Source organism: Schistocerca gregaria, chromosome 5, assembly GCF_023897955.1.
Source record: "Schistocerca gregaria isolate iqSchGreg1 chromosome 5, iqSchGreg1.2, whole genome shotgun sequence".
NCBI lineage: Eukaryota > Metazoa > Arthropoda > Insecta > Orthoptera > Acrididae > Schistocerca > Schistocerca gregaria.
Window position 1 is genome coordinate 254,936,332 of NC_064924.1, and position 27,093 is coordinate 254,963,424.

The following is a 27,093-nucleotide window of genomic DNA, read 5'->3' on the forward strand; positions in this document are numbered from 1 at the left end:
ATAATCAAACAAGCAGACACTGAGCAGCTAACTAAAATAAACTTTGATAAGACTACACTGAGGAGACACTCTAAGTAACTTTCCAGGTAGTGTGTTTTTGCTACATTATAATCATTTATCTCATCTTTCTATTTTGTCACATGCAGTACAGAGCAGTGCATGTCACTGAATGTCTGCTGATGAATCTCAATCATTTTATTTTAATAAATTGCTATACAAATGGAATAGGTTAAAAACTGAAGGTCAATTGACTTTACAAAGTAAAGATATGCATAATGAAATGCGCTGCTATGCCATACATATTAATTTACATATGACAGCTTACATTAAAAACAGAAAAGGTGAACAACAGAACAATGACTGCTATCATGTGAAAGTGCTGTTCAGTAAAAAGTTGATTACAGATGACAAAGAAGCTGTTTCCTTAAAACTATCAAATTGCTACCAACTGAGAAGCAAGGCAATATAGTCTCAGAGAAAAGTTCATGCATCATATAAGTCAGTACTCTGCAGGCATAGTTTTGTGAAAGTACTGTCTTGTCCTCAATCCATATAACTCAGAAGGCTTCTGTCTCATATAGGTCTATTTCCAAGCACTGCCAACCACTTATAAAGGCTGTGTTTTTTTTTCATTATTCCATGTTTGATTTATTTGTACAAATGTGAGTGATTGAGCTATTTCTGCACTAATGACGCTGGCACTAATGACAGCTACAGTACTCTTAACGTCTTCACTAATATTCAACTACAACATGGTGTAACATGTCAATACTCCACCCAGGATGTCTGCCCAAAAGGGGCAAAACTGTAAAATTGCCAGGTGTGATATAACTGACTCTGCGAGTTTAAGTATGTGTTGTGCCCCAAGTATTAAATTTGGCAAGAGGTACATTAAACATAATGTAACTCAAATGACTCATAGTCACATATTGCATTTTAAGGTAGATTAGTTTGATATCTAGACAGTAAGCCTATTTCAATAGGACATATAAGGTACATGTTATTAATATGAATATAAATGCTACCTTTATCATACAACAATCAAAATTCACAGCCATATGTGATTAAATCCAGAGGATCCCATGAGTTATATCATAAAGCTAGAAAATATTCACAAAAATTAATTATATTCCAATAATGCTAGGTTAAAACTGAAAATAAAATACATGAAGCAGAAAAAAGTCATAATTATGCAGAACATCTTGTTAGATATCAACAAACATGCCAAGCTAATACTTCTTGAAGTGAATGTACAGGAAAGTTTCGAGAACCAGTTTTAAATGGTTAATCAAGGAATGTGCTATAAGCTCCTGCATCTCACTCCAATAGGAACCATAAGAATAATTACAGAGTGCAATGACGCATTTAAACAATCACTCTTCGCATGCCCCTGATGCAAATGCACTGGGAAAAAGTGATGGTGCAATGTGAAGTCCCTCAGCCATGTACTTCGCAGTTGTTTGCTGAGTGTGGATATATATTAAACTTTTTTTTTAAAAAAAAAAAAAGTCTTATTCAATGTCGAAGCCATTTATAGCATTTTTATAACAGCATTCCACTTCTTTTAATATTGGCTGGCATAACCAAACTAAACAAAATGCATTCTGCAAGATACATTTTTTGAGTTGGTTAGGTAAATTGTAACGCAGAGCCAGTATGTAACAAATTGGAAACCACCTACAGCCACCCTCAGATTGGTCAGAAGAGTTAACTTTCATTAGGTCTAGGGCAGAACAAAGGCAGTCCCTGTCTCATAAGTCTGTCACATTATTATGTGTCTGTGTCAACTAGAATCCAGTATTCTTAGTTCTGTGACTACATGTAACACTGTGTTGCACTCCATAGAGACAGTGAAGGTGCCAGTTCCTGGAGAGGACATTTTTTGACCTTGAAATCTCTCACTTATTTTCCCCCTTTCTTCCGCTGCACAAAATGGGTTTATTTATTTTGTAAACTGATGTATTTCACTCTACAGATTATGTGTAGGTGCACACACTGTCCATACAGAATGGTCATGTTCTTCAGGGTCTACTGCAATAACTAATCTGTGTAAAGCTGAATCTGGCCTTCTTTGCCCATTGATGAATTTATTTTATTATTTTATTTGGGTCATTCATGTTCTGTAGACTCATTAGTGATAAATCGCTTGGGTGTAGAATGTGTCATTTACATGGATTTGAGACATATGTTTATAATAATAGGTTGTACAATGAATAATATAAGACATAGAAAAAATGTTTACAAGAATTGTTTTTTTGTAAAAAGTTACAAATTACATTGAACAGACTTACAATACATCAAAATCAATTCACCTATTCTCATACATAAATTCGTCCAGTGAATAAATGGTTTTACTTAGAAGATATCGTTTAAGTTGATCTTTAAAAGTAGGTGGATCAGTAACTGACATTTTTTTTGCCTGAGGGAGAGCATTAAATATTTTTATGCAAAAGTAATGTACTCCGTTCTGCACGATACTTAGATTCTTTTGCTCAAGATGTAGATCACTTTTTACCCTAGTGTCATAGTTATGGTACATGCTGTTCATTTCAAAAAGGGAATGGTTTTTACACAAGAAACACATGGAAGAGAAAATGTACTGAGATACTGTTGTGAGTATTCCCAGCTATTGGAAGAGGTTCCTGCAGGAATGTCTGTAATTGACACCACACAGAATCCTAATGACTCTTTTCTGGGCTATGAGGATTTTGTTTGCCTTTGGCTGGTTTCCACACAATGTAATTCCATAGGCCATCAGGGCATGAAAATAACCAAAATAGGCAACTTTCAAAGTATTTAAGTAACTGAAGGAAGCAATCGCATGAATAGCGTAAATTTCTGAGCTTAGTTTTTTTATATAGGTAGGGAATGTGTAAGGACCAGTTAAGATTGCTATTAACAAGTAAACCCAGGAACTTTGTTGACTCCACTCTTGCTAAATTCCCATCATTGTATTTAACATTAATCTCACCTTTGATATTTGGGCTTGTATGGAATTGAATAAATTTAGTTTTTTCAAAATTTAGTGATAATCCATTAGAGGTAAACCAGTTAAAGGTCTCCTGAAAAATTTCATTTACAGTTATTTCAAGATTAGTAATTGTTGAATTGTCTACCAGAATCATCGTATCATTGGCAAACAAGTACATTTTATCGTAGCCCTTGTACACATTGGAAGGCCATTTATGAAAATAAGGAAAAGTAGATGACCCAGAATAGAGCCCTGTGGGACTCCACAGTTTATTGTGCCCCAAGAAGAGGACACTGGTTCCCCATTAGTGTCATTTACCATGACTTTCTGTTTCCGGTCCTTTAAATGGGAGGCAAGCCACATACCTGTTTCTCCAGTTAACCCATAAAATTCAGCCTTTCTCAGAAAAATTTCATGGTTCACACAATCAAACACCTTAGAAACATCACAAAAAATTCCAGTTGGAGACATTTTATTATTGACTGATTAAAGAATTGCATTGGTGAAAGAATATATTGGACCTTCTGTTGAGATGTTTTTCTGAAAACCAAACTGACTTTCATTGAGAATATTGTATTTACCAAGATGTTCAAGAATCCTTCTGTGTACAAGTTTATCAAGAATCTTGGAGAAACAAGTTAAGAGTGAAATAGGATGATAATTGGTTACTTCGTTTCTGTCACCCTTCTTGTACAATGGTTTCACCACTGCATATTTAAGTCTATCAGGGACAATTCCTAGTCTCAATGATTCATTAAGATGTGGCACAGGACTTCACAAATAAAAATGTGTGTGTGTATCAACACTTTGATACCATCAATACCAGTTGAGTTTTTGTTTTTCATGGTCCTTATTATCTTCTTAATTTCCTCAACAGTGACAGGATGCATGCTAATCTGAAGTATTGCACACCAAGTCCACTTCTTTGTAAAAGATTCAGAGCCTCATTTATACCCTATTTTGTCCATTACAGTAAAAAAAAATGCTTGTTGCAAATTTTTGCAACATTTTCACCTTTATCAATATTCCCTTTTTGTCTAACTTCAATATTTTCTGCATTGTTTGAGTTACTACCAGTTTCTCTTTAATTAATACCCCAGATGGTTTTTATTTTGTTGCCAGAATTATCTATTTTTGATTTGATGAACAAATTTTTTGCCTTTATCAGAACTTCATTTAAGATCTTGCAGTACTTTTTATAATAAGCTCTTATTTCAGGATCATTACTATTTCTGAGAGAAACATAAAGCAGTCTTTTAGTCCAACATGATGTTGTTATTCCTTTAGTGAGCCACTTTTTGCTGGTATGGCTCTGATACTTGTTCTTTGCAGTTCTTCGAGGGAAGACAGCTCAGAGTGGCACATAAATTCATTTATAAATAGGTTAAATTTGTCATTGACTTTCAGTGCTCTATAAATTGGACTCCAGTCACCTGTTTACAGACTTTGTCCTTCTTGTGTGGGCATATATAATCGATAGTTAACAATTGGCCATCATAGTCTGAAAGACCATTTAGGACTTGTTTTACTGTTGCACTGGTGTTTCTATTCTCATCAATGAAAATATTATGTATAAGACTTAAACAGTAGTTTGTAACCCTTGTGGGGAAGTCTACCATGGGTGTGAGGTTGTATGTGTTCATTATATGTAGCAGGTCAGCTCTATTACTATCATAATCTTGAAAGTTAATTTTAAAGTCTCCTAAGACTACAGTATTTTTATTTTTAGAATATATATGGGATAGAAGAGATTCGAGTTGCTTAAAGAACATACATTGCTTCCCTGATGGGGCCCTATACACTATTACTACAATGAGTGACTGGGTCTTGGTGCTAATTTCTATACCACAAGCTTCAAAATACTGATCAAAGCAGTATTTTGTGAGCTCTAGAGATCTATACGTTATACTCTTTTTTACATATGTAATTACACCACTCTTCTGCACACTGTTTCTACAAAAGTGAGAGGCAATATGATAGCCATCTAGATTTAGCATATTGATACCCTCCTTTACATAGTGTTCGGTAAAACAATGGATATCAGCATTATCAGTAGTATTACTGTCATTAATATTCATTGTCAACAGTTCTAGTTTACTTCTTAGCCCCCTTATATTTTGATGGAAAATACACAGTTTGTCACATTTAGTATTGACTTTTTGAGGAAGTGAGTTGCTAGGTTTCAAGATGGGTGAGTTTTTGCACACACTCATTAGATAATTGATCTTTTGATGAGTATCATTTCTGACTGACTTACCTAAGTCATGGTTTTCCCCTTTTTGCTGTGAAACCATAAAAATCTTGATTTAGTAGAGCAGGTTTTGTAGGCCTCAAGCTCCTCTTTTGATTATAGACTGCTGCAGCATCAGACTACTGGTGTAATTTCATTGTGTAGCAAAGTAAGGTGGCATTGATAAGGGAGTTTGGATGGCTCACAGACACACACACTTCTGACAAGTTTATGTTGTTAGTAAGTTGTTCCGTACACTGAAGTCATGATAAACATCATGATGTGGTACGTGCCAACAGAACAAACATAAGACACTTATATGTAACAAAAAAAAAATATTTTTATTGCTACATTGTGATTATTTACAGATTTCTTTTTTTAGTTTGGTCCCCTCCCCTGAATCAACCAGCCAACAGATTTTTAATGACTAATTATTTCTACTCAAAAATTTATCTATGGATAGAAGGGAATTTTGAGGAGAAACATCTACACTTGAAAACACTTCTGCCATCTGGAAGACTTTTATTCCACATATGGATAATAAAATCTAATCTTTGATTATTTTCATTGCTATTTTGTTCCCATTGGTAGATTGTCAAAAGGTTTTATAGCTGCATATTTTACTTGTTTCTTTACCAAAGTTAGATTCATTGTAGGGTAAATCAGTTCATTCTCCCTTCTAGTATTATTCTCATGAATAACTTTGTCACTCTCAAACCAAGATGCATTGTGGATCAGAAATTTCATAAGTGAATCAGTGTACTGTGAGGCTGTGATTGATATTCCCAGCTTATTAAATAGATGCCTGGAGGATGTACTTATGTGAACTCCACACATAAGTCTAATTACTTTATTTTGTGTAATGAATACTTTTTGCCACATGTGAAGTTACCCCAGAATATTACCTCATAATTATAAGACATCAGTGAATGAAAATGTGCAACATATGTTAATTTACTGACTTCTGTATTCCCAAAGTTGGCACTTATTGTGTGGCAAAAGCAGCTGAACCCAATGTTTTAGCTAGTATACTATATGGTTTTTTCAATTTAAGTTTTCATCAACATGTACACCTAAGCACTTACAGCATTTGATCAGTTTATTAGTGTTTTTTGGTGTACTATGTTAATAAGAGGTGGGATGGTATAGTAAGATAATAGGACGTGGGATATTTCTGACTGTACAAAACTGAATGAGCTGTATTTTTTAAAGTTTGAAGCAAGTCCATTTCTGCAAAACCTTTCAGTAACTTTCACAAAAACATTTACTATTTTCTCTGTTGATGCCTCTTTGCTTGGCTTCACAACAATGGTTGTATCATCTGCATGCAGACTAATTCTGCCTCCTGATTCAAATAAAATGGCAGATCATTAATGTGAAGTTAGAATAGTAATGGGCAAATGTTCAAACCCTGTGGGACTCCCACTGTAATTACTTTCCATGCAGATGACATGGCATTCCTCTTTGTAGTATTGGATAGCTTAAGGTAACTTTTGGAATTCTGTTTCTTAAATTAGAACTAAACCAGGCATTTCCTGAACTATGTATTCCACAGAAACTTAATTTCTCTATTGTGATTGACACAGTCAGAAGATCCTAGTTGGTGAGATCTATCATTTAAAGATTTTTTCCAAAGCTGTGATTGGCTAAGTATGCCATTACTACACTGGTGGGCAACAAACCCTAGAGGACATTACCTCCTCAAAATATTTAGAAAAAGATGTATTTCTGGGAAAACACCCTGAGTTAATGTTGCATTTCATAAGTTATTAAGAACATTACTTATTATAGGTGCCACAACTTTTAGTGTCTTGTTGGAAATGTTATTCACTCCATGTGAATATCTACTTTTTAGATTTATGATAATCTCCTTTATTTCAGATAGAGATTTTAGATAAATTTTTAACTCTATTGTTCTATAGTATGCCCATTTTGTTTTCTCCTCAGAACTATTTGCACCAGTTTTCCTGCCTATTTTTAAAAAGTAGTTATTAAAAATATCTGCTACACCTGAACTGTCTTTTACAATGCTCCAATTCTCTTTAACCCTTTGTGTCACAGTGGTTTCACTGCAAAAACACTTTTTGCTGCATTGTATCCCTTTGCAGCTTAGGTGACTCACTGTGAAACCAGTCTCAGCCTTGTTTGTAGTGCACTCTAGCGAATTTTTGATGAACTAACTCAACAAATCTTGAGAGAGCAACGTAGCGATCTGAAAGCGGCGTCCAGCATGTGTTTTCCGTGCAAGTGCGACATATTGAGATTTATACATGTTGTTTTGTGTTATTCAGATGCTGTACTTTATTCAATGCAAGTAAAATTTTTATATACACTACGACATATGTTCTAAATTGAAAATATGTCTAAAGTATGAATATATCACATTAATTGAAACAATGAGAAGCACAAATGTTGGTGGTTTCACTGTAAAACCACTATGCTAATATGATATCGTTACCATACAAAACTTCTGTTCTCATATACAGTAAGTTATTTAACTTTTACCTCTATTTAGGTGGATAAAAGATACTCATTGGCAGAATTAGATGAGGCTACTGTCTAAAAATTACTTTTTGAGGATATTCCAAGCGATTTGTCAGAACTGTCAGAATCTGAAGAGGATGAAGATGGTAATCTGGAGGGCATTACTCAGGCCCTTCATCAGGAAGCCCCCACACTCCTACCTTCTTTAGCAGCTGAGAAAGAAGTTTTTAAAGCTCCAGATGATATCAGTGAACTTCTTCCTTCCAGCCAAGACTTTACAGAACCAAACACGTGAGATCGGTGATTATGATCATGTAAATTTTGTGGAGGAAACTGGGCCTTTGCCCAATTTTGATAATCTTTCTTCCCCAGCTGACTTTTTTCTTGAACTTTTTACAGACCAGACATTGGATGAAATAGTGTATCAGATGAATTTATATGCTATGCAAAGGGGTGGTGGCATCAACTCCCACCCTACAAATACAGATGAGATGAAAGTGTTTTTAGGTATTAATTTACTTATGGATGTAAAAGCACAACCTAGTTTTAGGGATTACTGGTCATCTTTCCCAGCAGTGTGGGATGAATACTTTGCCCAAAGAATGCCATTGAATAGATTTGTGTGCCTCCTTTCTAATTTACATGTAAGTGACAACTTCTTCCAAGTTCTTTCCAAGAACTTTCACTGCAGAGCTGTCATATTTGTGCACTTCAGTTCCTCCTGTTCTGCTGTCTGTTTTCTTTTCAAAAAACAAATTTCACTGCTGAGCAATTATTTGAATTTTCAGTATTATTATGCAGCTTATCTGAATGGGTCAAGAAAAATCACAAGTACCAAACCAGAATATGACGGAAATATTGTAAACACTTGATCCTATATAACTCCTGAAAATGTAGGAAAGGATTGTCACACAGAATCCCCACATTATTTATGCAGAATACTAATACGCTATTAAAGAGTTATTATGACTTATTACAAGCTACAAGAACTGTCTTCAAGTTGATACACAGAGCTAATAATGATCTATACCACAAATGTCAGTTGACTGTGCAGTTTAAGAACATGTCTTATGACCTTCCTGGAAATAGAAACAGCTGGAAGTCTACATTGCTAACGTCAGTCAGATATACAATTTTGGAACATGAATTATGACCTTTCTGGAAACAGAATATAATCACGCATTCCATAAACGATGATCATGTAGAAATGGGGTTTTTCTGTTCATCAACAAGACCTAGCAGGCAATAGGTATATGTCTAGGTTGTTACCATATTCGGCAAGGTTCCACGTTGTCACCATATAGCAAAACACAAGAAGTCTAACTATATTTTTGACTGGACTGGAGAGTTTTTAGCAAATAACTGGTTGTTCTTAACAAAGAGGAGAGTTAAGGCTTAAAAGTAGTTTCATGCATTCCTTTAGGGAGTATTACTATACCTTCTATGCACAATGCTGTGTCTGGCACAGCAAGTATGATGATATTGGCTTCTGTCTTAGTGCTCAGCTTGGATGTCTACCGAAATGGTAAGCTGCTGTCCAGCATCCAAAATCGATGAGTGATTAAGGCTGTAGGAATGCATCTTTGTAAACTCCTATGAAATGGTGTCCTACGTAGGAATGTCCTCCATGCCCCAACATGCCAGATATATAAATCACGAAGGTATTGTAGTTAGTGAATATGGGTGGAGACAGAAGCATGGACCACATGTTGCAGTTGTGATAGTAAAAGTGTGCGGTAGCTGTAGAGATCCAACATGCGGCTCATAACGTCATGCAGCACAATAAGACACCTTACAGTCCTAAAATCAGAGTATGGCTAAGGCAGCAGTAGTGATGGCAAGGGGCCAGCAGTCACGCGGACTGGCTCTCTCTGGCAAGACATGTCACAATGTGTTGAAGGCTCAAATGTGGCTGTCAGCTCTATGGGGCATGACATGGTGTAACATGGGAGCCATTCTGTTTAAATAAAAATTCAACTGCATACCTCTCTTGTTCATAGCCTACCATACATACAATAGTGCTGAGTGGTTGTCAATCATACAGGCTGCAACAGTCAACTGTATGCCATTAAAACTAAAGTAGGTGCTCTAGTTCTGTCAACCAGTGGGCTATTCACAATTTTGAACTTAAGGTAAACGGATTTTTGAAGTTCTTGTAAATTTAAACTTAGAACAAGTGAATTATTTTTATTTACTACCATTTTTTAAATTGGGTCTTGCACATTTTTTAATTTCTGCCCAGACAGGATTTTAAACTTAAAACACACATGCAATCTGACAACCATGCGTGCTGGGCCCATATCCTCAAGTCTGTCATACTGGAGCCTTGCATCATACAGCCGTTGAAATCTGCCAAACATGCATGCTGTGCCCATATCCTTGAGTCTATAATATTGGAGTCTGGCATCACATGGCCTGTGAAATCTGCCAGTCATGCAGCCTGGACTCATATCTGAGGGTCCACAATCTTAGATTCTTACATCACAAGAGTGAGGAAATCTGACAGCTATGCAGGTTTGGCCTGTATTCTTGGGTCCTTCATTGCACTAATCCGACAATGGCCCACCTGGCTAGCCATGTGGTCTAATGCTCTGCTTCCCAAGTGGGAAGGTGTGCCAGTCCCTGGCACGAATCTGCCCGGCAGATTAGTCTCGAGGCCCAGTGTTCTTGCCAGCCTGTGGATGGTCTTTAAGGCAGTTTTCCATCTGCCTTGGCAAATGTGGGGTGGTTCCCCCTATTCTGCCTCAGTTACACTACGTCAGTAATTGCTGCGCAAACACTGTCTCCACGTACGCATACACCATAATTACTCTACCACACAAACATTTGGGGTTACACTCACCTGATATGAGACATTCCTTGGGGAGGGGGGATCCACCAGGGGCCAAACAGCACAATAACGCTGGGTTCAGTGTGGGGCTGTGGTGAGGTGGGTGGACTACTGTGGCCTGTTGTGGGGTTGTGTACCACTGAGGGCTACGGCAGGATGAAGCTTCTTCGTCGTTTATAGGTCCCCGGTTAAATACACAATAGGAAAATGACCCAGTTGGGTTTTTGAATTTCCTGTCATTTTACAATTAGCAAAATTGTATTTTTTGAATTTCATACCAGTTTTTGAATTTCAACCCATTTTATACATAGGAAAATTTAGCTGCTTTGAATTTACTGTCAATGTTGAATTTTCTGCCATCTTATACACGGTGTGATTGATCTGTGTCAGAAAGGGTGAGGGAGGGTAGAGGGAAGTCTGGTAATGTTACATGAGGGGAGGGGAAAATGTGGCAACAGTGCAGTCTGGGGTCAAATGCTCTTAGCTACATTGGTGACTAGTCCACATTCGAAGTCCTTGGGCTCTTCTAACCGACCTGTTCAGCTGTTGTCTCTTTATTTACTGAGAACACAATACTCCCTGCCTCTCTTTACATCAGTGGTCCACATCTTGTGAAATTTAGCAGTCAGTTCCACATTACATTGACGTGTCCAGGTACTTTTACATCAGGTAGTGCATGGGTCTAGAAGTGGATGTTCGACTGTAGCCTGTTGGCACTTCAGATGCATCTGATTTTTGATATCCTGGTACCTAATCCATTGTAGTGTACAAACATGTACCATGAAACATAATTCCATGTGACATTTTTCTATACCTACTGCATAAAATGCTGCTGTTCCTACAACCATGTTAGTTTCTGCTCTGTGATGAGCAGTAAGCAGAACTGCAAGATTGGGTCAATGGCATAGTGAAGCAGTAATTATGAATGATATAGCTGATCAGTTGAGGTTGCTGTCCAGCACTGATTTGGTGAACAAATTGCTGGTCTATGGCCTGTCTATAAGCTGTTATAATTCGCAGTAGTCAACAACGACCTCTTTCGTTTTCTCACATGCCAGCTGACTGTGGCATTGACAAGTGGGATTTCCCGATTCAAGATATTCACAGTACATCCTTGACAAAGTGACTTGTCTATAACAATGGCAGAAGATGAGGAAATGAATTAAAATTTGTGTCACACCAAGGACCTGAACCAAGGTCTCCTATTGTAGGCACGTGTGCTAGCCATTGTACCACTGCAACAGTATATGTTACACAGCTGCATGGACTACCCTAGTCCACTGACCTCCCCAACACAAACTCCAATTCACGTCTTCAGCTTATTTTCACCTTCTTAAATCATCACTATTGCTGAGGCTCTCTAGTATTGGAATAGCACCCAAGCATGGGACATATTGGGCGTATCCTGGTGTATCCCAGATGTAGATGATCTATAGATCTAAGATAATTTAATTCTGGAGAGCCTTGGCAACAGTGACCATTTAAGAAGGCGAAAATAAACTGAAGACTTGAACTGAAGTTTGTGTTATGGAGGTCATTCGACTAGTCTGTGCAGTTGTGTTATTTACACTGCAGCTGTGGTGTAATGGCTAGCATACCTGTTTAATAAGCAGCACTCAGGTTCACATCCCAGGCATGGCATAAATTTTAATTCATTTTTTCACCTTCTGTCATTAGCATAAGGTAAAGTTGAGTGAGACTCAAATGTCTCAGGGAAAATTTAATTATATCATATCTAAAGTGCCCTGTGAAAAGCCATTCAGGATGATTAAAATCCTCATCTGTCTATCCTGATAAGGTTTGCTGTTTTTGTGTAAGACATTCAGGTGAGTGCTGCATTGATTCCTTAGCAATTCCATGGTCAACTCCTTCCTTTTTTTTTATTAACGAGGTAAGATGGTGCATTGTATTTAACGAATACTATGTCTGTACAACATTCTTTTAGACTTTATCCTAGACACTGCTGGTTGCTCTGGACATTTATACCTGTTCTGCAGGTGTATTTGTCTAAGGAAGAACCAGAAGCATTTGTAAAATAGAAGAAAAATGTTTACTTCTGTTATTAAATTTAGGCTATAGTCATGCAAATGTATCCACACACACAAAAACAAATGATAGCTTGTAAGCTGACATGTTCTATGTCACTCTGACAAAAATCGTTTAAATGATATATGGAGCAAGGAATTAATTAACTAATTTTTTTGCAAAACTGCATAACTAAGTAATGAACAATCAGTAACTAAAGAAAATATACCACAATAATGAACTAACTAACTTTTCAAATTGAGCTGCTTCTTCCGGTTTTTGTTCGAAATATTTGTGCCACAATATCTGAGAATGGGATATCTCAGCAGTGTACTTTATTTCCATACATCCTGGCAAGCAGTGGCAGGCTGCCAGGTTTCCCTCAGAACCGTAGAAGTCATCTGAAACAAAACATCCAGTACCATGCATACTGACAGAGAAAATACAGAGCTATGTTTTGATGATTAGAATGGAAATAAATGTTTAAAATTAAGATAGCTTAGCTCTCAGAGAAGGGATGCATAAACTACAGTTTATTTGATAGCCAAATGCTGGAAGAATTACTGTTGAACAAAAGAGACTTCGCAGTTTAACCTGAGGAACTGGATAGTCACCAGTAGATGCTGCAGATATGAAATGTGATTGTCGTTGGCAGTGGTGAAATTGTGAAATATACAATTCCTTATTATCTTCCAGTGGACACACCTAATTTCTGTTCTGTTTGTTTGCAACATTATTTGTGAGACGTGAGTTTATAATGGTGTGAGACGTGAGTTTATAGTGGCCTGTCTTTTACATGTGATTAAACTGGTTACTCTTGTTGTAAAACCATTATATCATAGTGTTGGTGATGACAGTGACTTATCTGCAAACCCTCAATAATGGGAAGACATGAACAGTCATCAGAAATCCTGATGGTGACAGAATGAGTGTTGTGTTTTGCTTCATTACTGGATAATTTATTATAGTAACAATATTTAATATTTAATGTTACATAAGTAGAATCAAGTAAATTTTGTATGAACCCCCCATGGAGTTGTGCTGGTTCGAGGATTCCTGGACCTCACACTTAACAGAGGGCTACTCATACTATAGAACACAAGTAGTCCATCTAGGGATAATATTTTCATGATATGCACAGGAGCCTATAAATGTAGGTCATTCTCCCACCCAGAAAAGGCAAAACTTGAAGAAATAGCGAGGTAACTGCAAACCAAACAGCAGCAGAAGAAATACGCATTAGAAGAATCTTATAATTTTTGGTTTATTATTTACTTTCATTTCATGTTCTTTCTAGTTAATTATGATTCTTATACATACTTCTTCTAAAGTTACACTGCATAAATTAATATCTTTGTGACTGCATTATTAGAGTTAATAATTAAAAAGAAACTATTAAGCAGAGAAATTTGGATGCCCAGGAAGGAAGATGTCTGCAATAAATATACAAACAACCCCCTTAACGTATGATGTCTGTCTAAAAAATATTCAAGCAAAAATAAAATGAATATTGCATGTCTGACTGGATGTGGGCCCCATTCATTTTCAAAGCAGTCTTCTCACTCCTTCACACATTATTTCATCTTAGCTTCCACTGCTTTTTTCCCCTGGTAACAATAGAAGCAGAAGAAATGAATCAAAATTTGTGTGACAGGTAAAACTTGAACACTGGTATCCTGCTTATCAGGCAGATGACTAGCAAATCTGCATAATAAGCAGGGGACCCAGTTGAAGTCCCAGCTGTGGCATAATTTTTGATTCATTTCTTGAGCTTCCCTCATTATCAAAGATAAAGTTGAGACTCATATGTCTCAAGGAAATCGACATTCCTTTCACTGTTTGATGTCACGTTGGAAGACATCTTTTGGAGAGGCCTGCAGCCCCCAACATCGCATTTCATATTGTACTTTCTCTACTCTTGGAATGGGATCTTGTCAGTGGCGTCTTTAATTTTGGAAACAGTCATATGTTAGGAGATACATTTGGTAAGTGGGAAGTTGCATGACAAACAAAATTAGCATCAGAGGCAATGTATGAATTGGGGCATTGTTATCATGCACTTTCCATTCAGAAGTTTTACTTTCTGCGCCGACTCAGTCTGTGTCCATCTGCTGGAGAGGAAGGAGTGTACTTTATTTTTTTCCAGTGGGAATTTGGAACAGTTTATTTAGGGATGGATTTCACATAGTTTATTTATTACGGTGATACAAAACACATGACCTGATGTGATGTTGTCACAATACATAGCCTATAGACCTGCAAACTGCTCGTAAATTACTGAAATAATGCAATACACTGATGTACAAACACGCAAACAACTCGTAAATACTCAAAAGGAGCATGTAAAACGCTCTGCAAACTAATTGTAAACTGTCGAAATAATGCATTTCATAGCCTAAAGACCTGCAAACTACTCGTAAATTACCGAAATAATGATGCAGCACACTGATGTACAGACATGCAAACAGCATGTAAATTGTCAAAATAATGCTTGTAAAATGCTCTGCAAACACGCTCAGTAATTGTAAACTATTTATTTTTATTTATTTTTTATTTATTTATTGGTTCATCCGTGGAACAATAAATATTGCACGGATGTCGTCAGTTTACAACACATGAGCACACATTTACATTTACAATGAAACAGGTTTCTCATATTTTGTGTAGTTTTTATAACTAGTCATACACACATTTATAATTACATAATATTTTGGTGATAATGTCATATGTTGCCAGTAATCTACATCTATGTTAAATATTCTTTTACAGTATAACAACTTTTACTTACTAAAAAGGTTTTAAGCTTTTGTCTGAAAGTGAGGGGCTCGTTTATTTCTTTAATTTCTTGTGATAATTTGTTATCCAGTTTTATCCCATTATAAAATATATTTTTTTGCGTCCTTGCCTTGTTCTTTCTATCTAGATTGAGGTGGTGACAAGCTCTTGTTTCATGGTCATGTATTAGGCTGTTTGTGTTGTACATGTTGAGGTTTTTCTTAATGAACATTATGTTCTGAAAGATATACTCACAAGAAACAGTTAGAATGCCTAGCTTTCTAAATAATTCTAGACAGAGGGCCCTGTTGTTGCTGTTTGTTATTACCCTTATGGCTCTTTTTTGTACTTTGAACACAGTTTGTATGTTACTGGCACTTGTTCTCCAAAACATCATCCCATAGCTGAGGACTGAGTATAGATATCCGCAATATGTTATTTTAAGACAGGTATTATTGCATACTGGTGCAAGGATTCTAAGAGCATAGCATGCTGTGGATAATTTCTTTGCCAAAATGTTGACATGGTTTGTCCATTTCAGTTGGCTGTTACATTCATCCCTAAGAATTTGGTACTTGTTACACATTCTAATTCATTATTATTAACTTTTATTCTAGTGGCATTGTGTTTTTTGTTCAATTGGAAGTTAATATAGCTAGTTTTCTTTACATTTAGGGTTACTTTATTTTTTAATGACCAGTTGTGGACATCATTGAGAGCCTCGTTTGCTCTTTCTGACAGTTGTGTTGGATTTTTCACCTGTTATTACTATGTTGCTGTCATCAGCAAAAAGTATTTTTTCTCCATGTCTGATACTTTGTGGGAAGTCGTTAATGTATATAAGAAACAATATTGGGCCTAATACACTTCCCTGTGGGACGCCTGTATTCACATTTTCTGGGTCAGACAGGTGTTTTATAAGGGAATTATTTGAAACTTGTGATATATCAACCCGTTGAACTCTGTTTTCCAAGTATGATTTGAACCACTTCTTTGTCACACCTCTTATTCCTATTTGCCCTAATTTATGAAGTAAGATTTTGTGGTGTCGAAATGATGTGTTGCACAGACTACAGACGTGTCCACAAAATAATGCAGTACACTGATGAAAAGAACACGTTCGCTTCGCGTAAAATTGACAAAATAATGCATGTCTGACACTCTGCAAACACGCACACAACACTTAAAAGAGTCGAAATAATGCAGTGCACAAACATTCATTGCATGTATAAATGCTTTCGGACTATCATAGAGAAGTATGAGCACAACATATCAGTGATGTACAAGCTGGAATGATGATCGGATGTGTCAGGCACGCACGCCGGTCCAGCCTGCCCCACATGCAAGACGCCTCCAGCTGCGCACATGTTTACCTAACCACGATGTCTGACGCATAGCTTTTGTACCTGCAGATGCAGCGAGATGTTCACCTAGCGACTCACTCTCCCAGGCGCAGCTAAAAGATTGTCAGTGTTATACTGAAGTAACATGTCCGTGTAAACAACAGCCAAGTCTCCCTATGGACATGCTACAGAAATCTTTTGCAATGCTGTCAGAAGCTGTTTTCGAAAATATGCCAGAAAAAACATGGATTGCATTCTTCCTAGCAGACCTAATGGGACAGCCTGTCTGTCATGTGTTAACCTTCCCAGAAATCGTAACGTCCTGCTCTCAACATACGTCTCAGAAACGGTAATAGTTCGCCCTTGTACTCGCGGCTAAAAGCCTTCATATTGTTTGTGCATGCTTGCAAAAACACCATTAATTATAAAAGCGTTCTTGTTGCTTGGAAAGAGAGAACTGTCTAAGCACAGACGGGAAAATCAGTTCAATTATGCAAACAGAATTGCAAGAATTGTCCTACAGAAGAGAAAAAATGCTGGAATTTTCGGTGTCCTACAGCTGCTGGTTTAGAGGTGTCCTAATGCCACAATGGCGGATGATGGACAGCATCACGCCAGAGATGGACAATCTGCTTCAACTTGTCTTTGAACACTTGAACAAAGAGGACATCACATTACTCTCAAAACTTTCCATAGAGACCTTCCTCTTACCTTGTTCAAACCAGTCTGTAGAGGCTCCTATGTCCCAGCACAAAGGATGTCTTGTGAATGAATGGAGCATTCTGCTACGTTCTCACTGAATTTATCTGGCAAACTGCTGTTGCCGCCTCTGTGGGAACACTGTCCGCCATTTTTTTCTGCAGATGAGACTTTTAGAGGCAAAACTGATTTGTACAGATTGCGTCAACACACTGACAGTTAAACCATGCAAAAGTCTTCTACAGATCGTCAAATATGGAAAGGCACTTCCTTAATTACACTGCTCTGCTATCGTTGACCAAAGCTTGAATTTTTCGGCGAAGCCCGCCAAACTGCTGGTGCTGGTTTGGGAGCACTGTCGGTCGTTTTCTGCAGACGAGACCTTCAGTGGAAAAACTATTTTGCACAGATCGGCATTTTGTACTGACTGTTAAACCTTGCAAAGGTGGTCTACAGACCATAAAATATGGAAAAACTCTCACTCAATTACACTGCTGTGCTACTGCCGAGGAAAGCTTGAATATTTCAGCATGAAGCCAATCTCCAACCTGACTATATCACCACATACCGTATGGATGTAGTAAACTCACAATTCGTATCCTGTACCGTAAGACTTATACAGATAGCATGAAGACAGATAGCATAAGCACATGCAGCACTAGATATTTACTATGAGCTCGGTAGGTCATCCACGGCAGCCAATGGTCACAAGTCATCTGACGCCCCCCCCCCCCCCCCCCCCCCGTCCCTGCCCCGCCGCACACACTCGCCCAATGCATGACCAGAGCGCCCTCAGCAGACTGAGGTCACTCTGAACTGTTGTACTAAGGCTGGGTCGGTTCCTTTGGCATAAAAGCGTTACTGTTTCTGACCCTGACCTGCTTGCTTGCTTGCCTTCTACACCTGTCTACAGACTCTGTGATTCGAAGGACATATGTATTTTCTTTCACATGGTTTGCTAGGATATCATACAATTTTCGCAATACTACTCGATATCAAGCAGATATCAATATCGCTTGCATACTAGTATCACTTGCACAGTATAATTCCGAAGATATAGACTGAATATTATTTCTCTAGAAATCTGAAACTTTAGCAAAGGTTCAGCGAAGTGGAGTATGCTGTAACCACTAAGTAACTAGAAACTTATCTCGTCTGTGAACACCTTTGAATGAAAACTCGAAAAAATAGAGGAAACTGGTCTTTCATCACGTGAATACCGATGTCGGTGATATAACAGATTCCAAATCATCCTTATAATTTAGTGTCAACCAAGGTGTTTCTAATCTCTAGAGATGTAGTACCTCCCTCCGCGGAAGTCGAACACGCGCCAGAACAAATGGATGTGGCCAGCCCATAGAGGGATCCCTGTCCGCGGCGGCTCTTCCACGCAGCGGCTCTCGTGCAGCGAGGGCGTCACCGTTAGGCCACGTGCTCACCGCAGCCAATAGCCGCTCCCTCCGGTTTCGTATATAGGGACCCGCTCTGCCCTAGTCCAGCCAGTCTGGTACTCGCTCTGGTTTGCGTCTCTATCTCAGCGGTACTGCGTTCTGGTCGTTGCTCGTTGTTGACATTTGGCTGGCTCTGGTTCCGAGTGGATTTACTGTTGATGTTTGGTGTTGTGGTTTCTACAAGCCTCCGTTGTTTATCTCTTCCTTGTTGTGTCGGTCATAGTCGGTCATTGTCAGTTGTTGTCGGTTGTCGTTGGTCTGTCGTCCGACTCGTCCTTGTGTTTTCCCGGTGGTGCGTGCTCCATCGCCGGTGGCATCCCAGCCTGGCGGCTCCGATCCGGAGCCCAAGGCGTTGCCGCGGTTAGGTTTGGTTACTACAAGAGAACCAGCAAACGTATCCTCCACTCGTCTTTCCCCTGCTAGATGCACACAACACACACCAAAATCGATGTTCTTTCAACCAAATAAAGACAGGAGATGTGTAGAAGCAGTCAACTGGGCAATTTACATGGGAAGGAATAATGGTCAAGAGGAAACACACGTCCATATTGAATCTTCTCAAATTTCAACATGTGATCACGAAGGCTGCTCAGCACGGTTAAGTCAGCCATGTTCCTGTACCTCAGCCGACCTTTACATTTGGATGGCTCCTGCCATTAACCGGAAATGTGAATCATTCCCGCCACAGAACACGCCCAACTCAAGCCACACACCCCCAGACAGAATCGTCCTAGGAAACTGGCCTTATACACTACTGGCCATTAAAATTGCTACACCAAGAAGAAATGAACATGATAAAAGGGTATTCGTTGGACAAATATATTATACTAGAACTGTCATGTCATTACACTTTTAGGCCATTTTGGTGTATAGGTCCTGAGAAACCAGTACCCAGAACAACCACCTCTCGCCGTAATAACGACCTTTATACCCCTGGGCATTGCGTCATACAGAGCTTGGATGGCGTGTACAGGTACAGCTGCCCATGCAGTTTTAACATGACATCACAGTTCATCACGAGTAGTGACTGGCGTATTGTGACGAGCCAGTTGCTCGGCCACCATTGACCAGACGTTTTCAATGGGTGAGAGATCTGGAGAATGTGCTGGCCAGGGCAGCAGTCGAACATTTTCTGTATCCAGAAAGGCCTGCAACTTGCGGTCGTTCATTATCCTGCTGAAATGTAGGGTTTCGCAGGGATCGAATGAACGGTAGAGCCACGCGTCGAAACACATCTGAAATGTAACGTCCACTGTCCAAAGTGCCGTGTAACCAATGGAACCCCATACCATCACAACGGACGATACGCCAGTATGGCGATGACGAATGACGAATAGACACCGCGATGTTGCCAAACACGGATCCGACCATCATGATGCTATAAACAGAACCTGGATTCATCCGAAAAAATGACGTTTTGCCATTCGTGCACCGAGGTTCGTCGTCGAGTACACCATCGCAGGCGCTCCTGTCTGTGATGCAGCGTCAAGGGTAACCGCAGCCACGGTCTCCGAGCTGACAGTCCGTGCTGCTGCGAACGTCGTCGATCTGTTCGTGTAGATGGTTTGTTGTCTTGCAAACGTCCCCATCTGTTGACTCAGGGATCGAGACGTGGCTGCACGATCCGTTACAGCCGTGCGGATAAGGTGCCTGTCATCTCGACTGCAAGTGATACGAAGCCGTTGGGATCCAGAACGTCGTTCCGTATTACCCTCCCGAACTCACCGATTCCATATTCTGCTAACAGTCATTGGATCTCGACCAACGCGAGCAGTAGTGTCGCGATACGATAAACCGCAATCGCGATAGGCTACAATCAGACCTTCATCAAAGTCGGAAACGTGATGGTGCGCAATTTCTCCTCTTTAGACGAGGCACCACAATGACGTTTCACCAGGCAACGCCGGTCAACTGATTTTTGTGTGTGAGAAATAGGTTGGAAACTTCCCTCATGTCATTACGTTGTAGGTTTCGCCACGGGCGCCAACCTTGTGTGAATGCTCTGAAAAGCTAATTATTTGCATATCACAGCATCTTCTTCCTGTCGGTTAAATTTCGCGTCTGTAGCACGTCATCTTCGTGGTGTAGCAATTTTAGTGGCTACCAGTAGTATATACATTTGACCGCTATACTTACAATTAAATATTACTGTTGCAGCCTCAATCGGACTACATTTAACGGCGAGAGAACTATCAGAAATACACCCTCCTGACGACTGCGGCTCTGGAAATAGAAATATCTGTACTATTCTTATGACTTCACATAATTTTCCAAGTGAAAAAAACTTTCATTCCCCTTGCAGCTTTCCACGTCAAATCCATACCTTCTCTTATGAAAGGACATATCCATTTGCTTTGCCCTTGTCGGAAAACACACACACACACACACACACACACACACACACACGCATACTTTGTAAGCCTGACGTTCAAGGCAAATCTATCACGCATCCACTACTACTAAGTATAACATTTCACCAATAGGTGAATGCTGGCGATACGAAACAGTACTGACCGAAAATCAGTGATGGGTGGAGATGCCTCGTACGTTTTTCTTGCAAATGGTACCATTGTGTCTTAGAAAGAGAAACGTAACCGTCTTACAAGCCACCAGATGTTAAAAACAGGATCGCAACGACCATGTTACTATTTATTACAAGCGGTCTTGGTTCTATAGGTGCTCAGAAGTATTGCTAACGATATCCATGTTAAAAACTACACATGCCTTATAAATTAAGGTACTGCATAGCCTCTGAATGAAGAGGTTTTTCCAGACAAATACCACGACACTGAATACAGATGGCGATTGCCGGAGTGTATATTAACAGACCAACGCGTGGTTACATATCGCCGACGGCGTAAGCTCGTAATGAAATAAACGAATTTAGAATGTGATTCGGTAAGAAAGATGGTATGAAGCTGGTATTTGCAGCACCTTCATGGCACTACTAGATATTTCTCCATTATTTGTAACACATTCTGTCAAGATGCCACATCAGAGGTTCTGGGTTATAGGTGATGGTTGATTGAGAATGATCACGGACAGTAGATGATGTGCTGATTGAGGTGACAAGAATGTTCACAGGCTTTTCAGATCTATACTGTTATGCATTCTGGTAAAAATGCTGTCTACGATTTGGAAGTAAGTCTTTCAACCACATACCTGCATTGGACCCTATGGAGAAATCTTTTAATGATTACAGTCACTAGTGAAACATATTCGGGACACTCTCATATCTCGAAACGAGTCACCTTTTTCAAACCTATCTGCTACAGTAATATTCCAGGGTAGTTTTAGATACTCCCTATGCACCTTGTAACTGTTCCTCAGGCTATGCACTCCCATCCATACAGCTTTGCAACTGAGCGGAAGTCGGAGGGAGCTATATCTACCACCTTCCACAGCCCATGTAGAAACAGCTTGACCTGAGTTACTATGATAGCCTACTCCAGCAACACGAAGTAGTATAAAAGACAGTATGTACCGTTATGGTGATAACTCTTATCGGGAAAATTAGGAAGAATCAACATCATACAGGTACTGCAGTCCGAAGCAGAACCGCGCCCCTCAGGGCCTATTCATGTCTAACACCCCAACATTCTATCATCGGTATTCTGTACCATTCAACAGAGAAAAATTACGAACTATAAAAGCTCCACAACTTCAATCGATAGAGAACCTGATAAGATTTTTCACACCTCTCTCTCTTCCGATATATCAAAAACATATAGCATATGCGTGCTGACAAAGAGCATACGCAGTGATCCTATTAAGCATACATCTAGTAATATATTGCACAGACAAATGTTAAGTGTCAATGCTTGTACTGAAGGAGGGCTGTATCCCACAGACTATCAGTCGCATGAGAGGCTTGCTGTGACCCTGTGTCGTTGTTCGAAACATTGTTTTTTCCTGCTCTAACACGATTTGTACACTACCATACATTTTGTTTTTTCCACCACGACTGCGAGGCCTGTGTCAGGTTCTAAACTGACGTTAACACGTTCTGATCCATTGCTTCTCACAGAAAACTAGATGTCACACAGTATAAATCATGTTGTTGCTGCTGTTACCACAACACACACACACACACACACACACACACACACACACACACACACTTAGACGATTGAAATAAAAGACAGTCACAAAATTTGGAAACTGGAACAATTTTGCGACATTGTGGCCGGCCGGTGTGGCAGAGCGGTTCTAGGCTCTTCAATCTGGAACCGCGCGACCGCTACGGTCGCAGGTTCGAATCCTGCCTCGGGCATGGATATGTTTGATGTCCTTAGGTTAGTTAGGTTTAAGTAGTTCTAAGTTCTAGGGGACTGATGATCTCAGATGTTAAGTCCCATAGTCCTCAGAGCCATTTCAACCATTTGCGTCATTGTGGAATGTTTCCAAACTGCTGTCGGAAGGTGATTGACAGCCTCTACATTGTGCCACAGTAATGGGATAACTGATGGCTCTGTGCTTCATTTCCATTGATTCCTCCTATTGCAGTCATGTATGTGATCACTGTTTCTGTGCTAGCCATCCTCAGAAGGTGTTGGCCCTCCACCAAGACTTTTCCTCCATCTCAAGCAAGCAATGTTCATCAGTCATTATGTGATAATCAACAGTGTACCAGTGGATGGATGGGACAGAAAAGTCACCATCGATGTACTGTAATAATAAGCATCATAGTTGATAGCGCAAACAGTTTTAGCAATTTTACCATAATTTCAACACGAACCAATGACGAGGCACCATGCTTCCCAGGTTCTGTATTGTCACTAAACCGACGCTCCTCTACTTTGCGAGTAACATTGCGAATGTAGATAGATGACTGTGCAGTACGTCCATTCGCTGTTAATTCTCGAACATACGCATCAAATTATACCAGACAGTGATCTACATATTACTAGCACTTCGAGTGCAGTATGTAATTTACGATCTTTCTTTACCCAGATCAGAGTCACAGGGCATTCTCGCATTCTTAGGATAAAGTTGGAGATTGAAAGATCTCCTTGCATTGTCTCTGACCAGTCCACCCTAAAGCACTGTCACCGATTTCATCTGCAACTGACCAGAAGTAGACCACTACATTCTGCGTCTCGTGAAAGAATGGAGAGCGCCGAATCCATAAATGCTGTTCTCCTCCCACCCAAGTGCACAAGATGTCTCCAGATGCGCGCATGTCGAGGATGTTACCACCCCTTATCGGTGTGTAGTAGTAGATATGAAAGTGTTGTGATGTAGTAGTAGACGGTTAAAAAGAATAAGAAATGGGTGGTTTTTATGGAGAATGGATATTCATACAGACGAAGTTTGAAGCATTTTACGTAAATCAATTACGCTATTAGTTGCGAAGTATTATTCTGCTGTCCAGGAACAGTGCCAAGAAGTTATTATTAAGAGAGAATATAAACACATGCATTCCTAAGGCTACACGGTTCCGCACTTAAAACAGGCCATAACGTTAGATATTTGCAGTTTCCGATCTATCAGTTGTGTGGAATGCAACGCTGTTATACTCCAATATAAGAAATAATTTCCAGTGCATAACATCCATCCTTCGTGCAGGTTTCTCTACGGTAAACTATTGTGAGATACTGTAAAATAAAAAACTTCTTCCTTAAAATATAGATTCTGTTTGATACATGTACAATATAGCTTTCCAGAAGTGTATAGCGTCCACTGTTCACATCCGATCACAGTTCAGAAATTATACTATGCTCCCATCACTTCTATAAAATGATCGTTAGTAATGGATAATACCTCTTACAAGGAAACTGATAAACTCATAGCAACGGTGTTTGACAAGTGAAATTACACGTCATATCACCACTGACTGTAAACAGGACATAGGTCAAGCAGATACATACATGGGGATTGTAGTGCCTCACAAACACTTGTAGCCAACTTAGAATCACCTTAGTTATGAAACTGAAGTCTTGATTTTATACCCAAGGTGCGACAGGGGAATGGAGTAAGTCCCATAAATCTTCGTTCCTTTAGAGGAATGTATCGAAATAGGATGGTCACGTTCCATCACACATGAGGCGGAAGTCTTCTGATGACCGAGAGGTTTGGTGTTAACGATCACAAGTAGCCAGTGCTCTAAGTCACACACAGAACGTGCGGTTGTATATGAGTCGAACACAGGCTATGTCACACAACTGATTCATCCTGACAGAAAAATGGAAAAAATGGTCAAACGATATGCAACATCTCTCTCTCTCTCTCTCTCTCTCTCTCTCTCTCTCTCTCTCTCTCTCTCTCTCTAGAACGCATCATCATTCTACCACGAAATCGTACCTCGTTAGAACTCCATCGCCACCGATCACTGCATCCACTCTCTGTCATTCTTTAATTCAGATGCAAGTAAGTTTAGAGGCAGGTGGTTCTCTGTTTTTACAGGAAAGCATTAAAGACAAGAGAAATTTTAAATTTAGCATTTGAGAAATCTTTCACCCAGGAGGATCGTACAAACATACAGCCGTTTGAGTCTCGTACAGATTCCCGTATGGGGGACATAGTGATAGACATCCCTAGGGTTGTGAAGCGGCTGAATGGGTTGAAAATAAATAAATCGCCAGCTCCTGATGGGATTCCAATTCGGTTTTACAGAGAGTACTCTACTGCATTGGCTCCTTACTTTGCTTGCATTTATCGCGAATCTCTTGCCCAACGTAAAGTACCGAGCAACTGGAAAAAAGAGCAGGTGACGCCTGTATATAAAAAGGGTAGAAGAATGGATCCTCAAAATTACAGACCAATATCCTTAACATCGGTTTGTTGCAGGATTCTCGAACATATTCTCAGTTCGAATATAATGAATTTCCTTGAGACAGAGAAGTTGCTGTCCATGGATCAGCACGGCTTTAGAAAGCATCGCTCCTGCGAAACGCAACTCGCCCTTTTTTCACATGATATCTTCCGAACCATGGATGAAGGGTATCAGACGGATGCCATATTCCTTGACTTCCAGAAAGCGTTTGGCTCGGTGCCCCATTGCAGACTCCTAACTAAGGTACGAGCATGTGGGATTGGTTCCCAAATATGTGAGTGGCTCGAAGACCTCTTAAGTAATAGAACCCAGTACGTTGTCCTCGATGGTGAGCGTTCATCGGAGGTGAGGGTATCATCTGGAGTGCCTCAGGGAAGTGTGTTAGGTCCGCTGTTGTTTTTTTTTTATCTACATACGTCATCTTTTGGGTAGGGTGGATAGCAATGTGCGACTTTTTGCTGATAATGCTGTCGTCGTTGACTGACTGTAGGAGGATACAAGATGACTTGGACAGGATTTGTGATTGGTGTAAAGAATGGCAGCTAACTCTAAATATAGATACATGTAAATTAATGCAGATGAATAGGAAAAAGAAGCTCGTAATGTTTGAATACTCCATTAGTAGTGTAGCGCTTGACACATTCACGTCGATTAAATATTTGGGCGTAACATTGCAGAGCGATATGAAGTGGGACAAGCATGTAATGGCAGTTGTGGGGAAGGCGGATAGTCGTCTTCGGTTCATTGGTAGAATTTTGGGAAGATGTGGTTCATCTGTAAGGGAGACCGCTTATAAGGCACTAGTGCGACCTATTCTTGAGTACTGCTCGAGCGTTTGGGATCCCTATCAGGTCGGATTGAGGGAGGACATAGAAGCAATTCAGAGTCGGGCTGCTAGATTTTTTACTGGTAGGTTTGATCATCACGCGAGCGTCACGGAAATCCATCAGGAACTCGGGTGGGAGTCTCTGGAGGAAAGGAGACGTTCTTTTCGTGAATCGCTACTGAGGAAATCTAGAGAACCAGCATTTGAGGCTGACTGCAGTACAATTTTACTGCCGCCAACTTATATTTCGAGGAAAGACCACAAAGATAAGATAAGAGAGATTAGGGCTCGTACAGAGGCGTATAGGCAGTCATTTTTTACTCGTTCTGTTTGGGAGTGGAACAGGGAAAGAAGATGCTAGTAGTGGTACGAGGTACCCTCCGCCACTCACCGTAGGGTGGATTTCGGAGTATGTATGTAGATGTAGATGTAGACAGCTTACCTCAATAGACATACCGTAAAATGCTGCCTCGACAAAAAAAAGCGACTGTTTCCCTGGTTCCCGGTGCTTCCATGTCATCGTTTTCTCGTTTCCCTTTTGCTGTCACATACTCGTTCCCATGTGCAAGAATTGTTCTGGGCCAACCACAAGGCACGCAAGTACTTTCACAATTTCCCCGCATTTCGGTGTACTTCCCATCAATTTATACGTATTTTCCGTCATTTTTCGTAATTATATCTGTT

General features: G+C 39.6%; 1 protein-coding gene across 1 annotated transcript in view; it reads right to left on the reverse strand.

Annotated features, from left to right (window-relative positions):
* LOC126272183 (pickpocket protein 28-like) overlaps positions 1–27,093 on the reverse strand; it is a 268,820-nt gene that overhangs the window by 35,708 nt on the left and 206,019 nt on the right. The window contains exon 9 of the mRNA XM_049974837.1: positions 12,791–12,941. Coding sequence (XP_049830794.1) covers positions 12,791–12,941 — 151 coding nt within the window. The remainder of the gene's footprint in view (positions 1–12,790; positions 12,942–27,093) is intronic.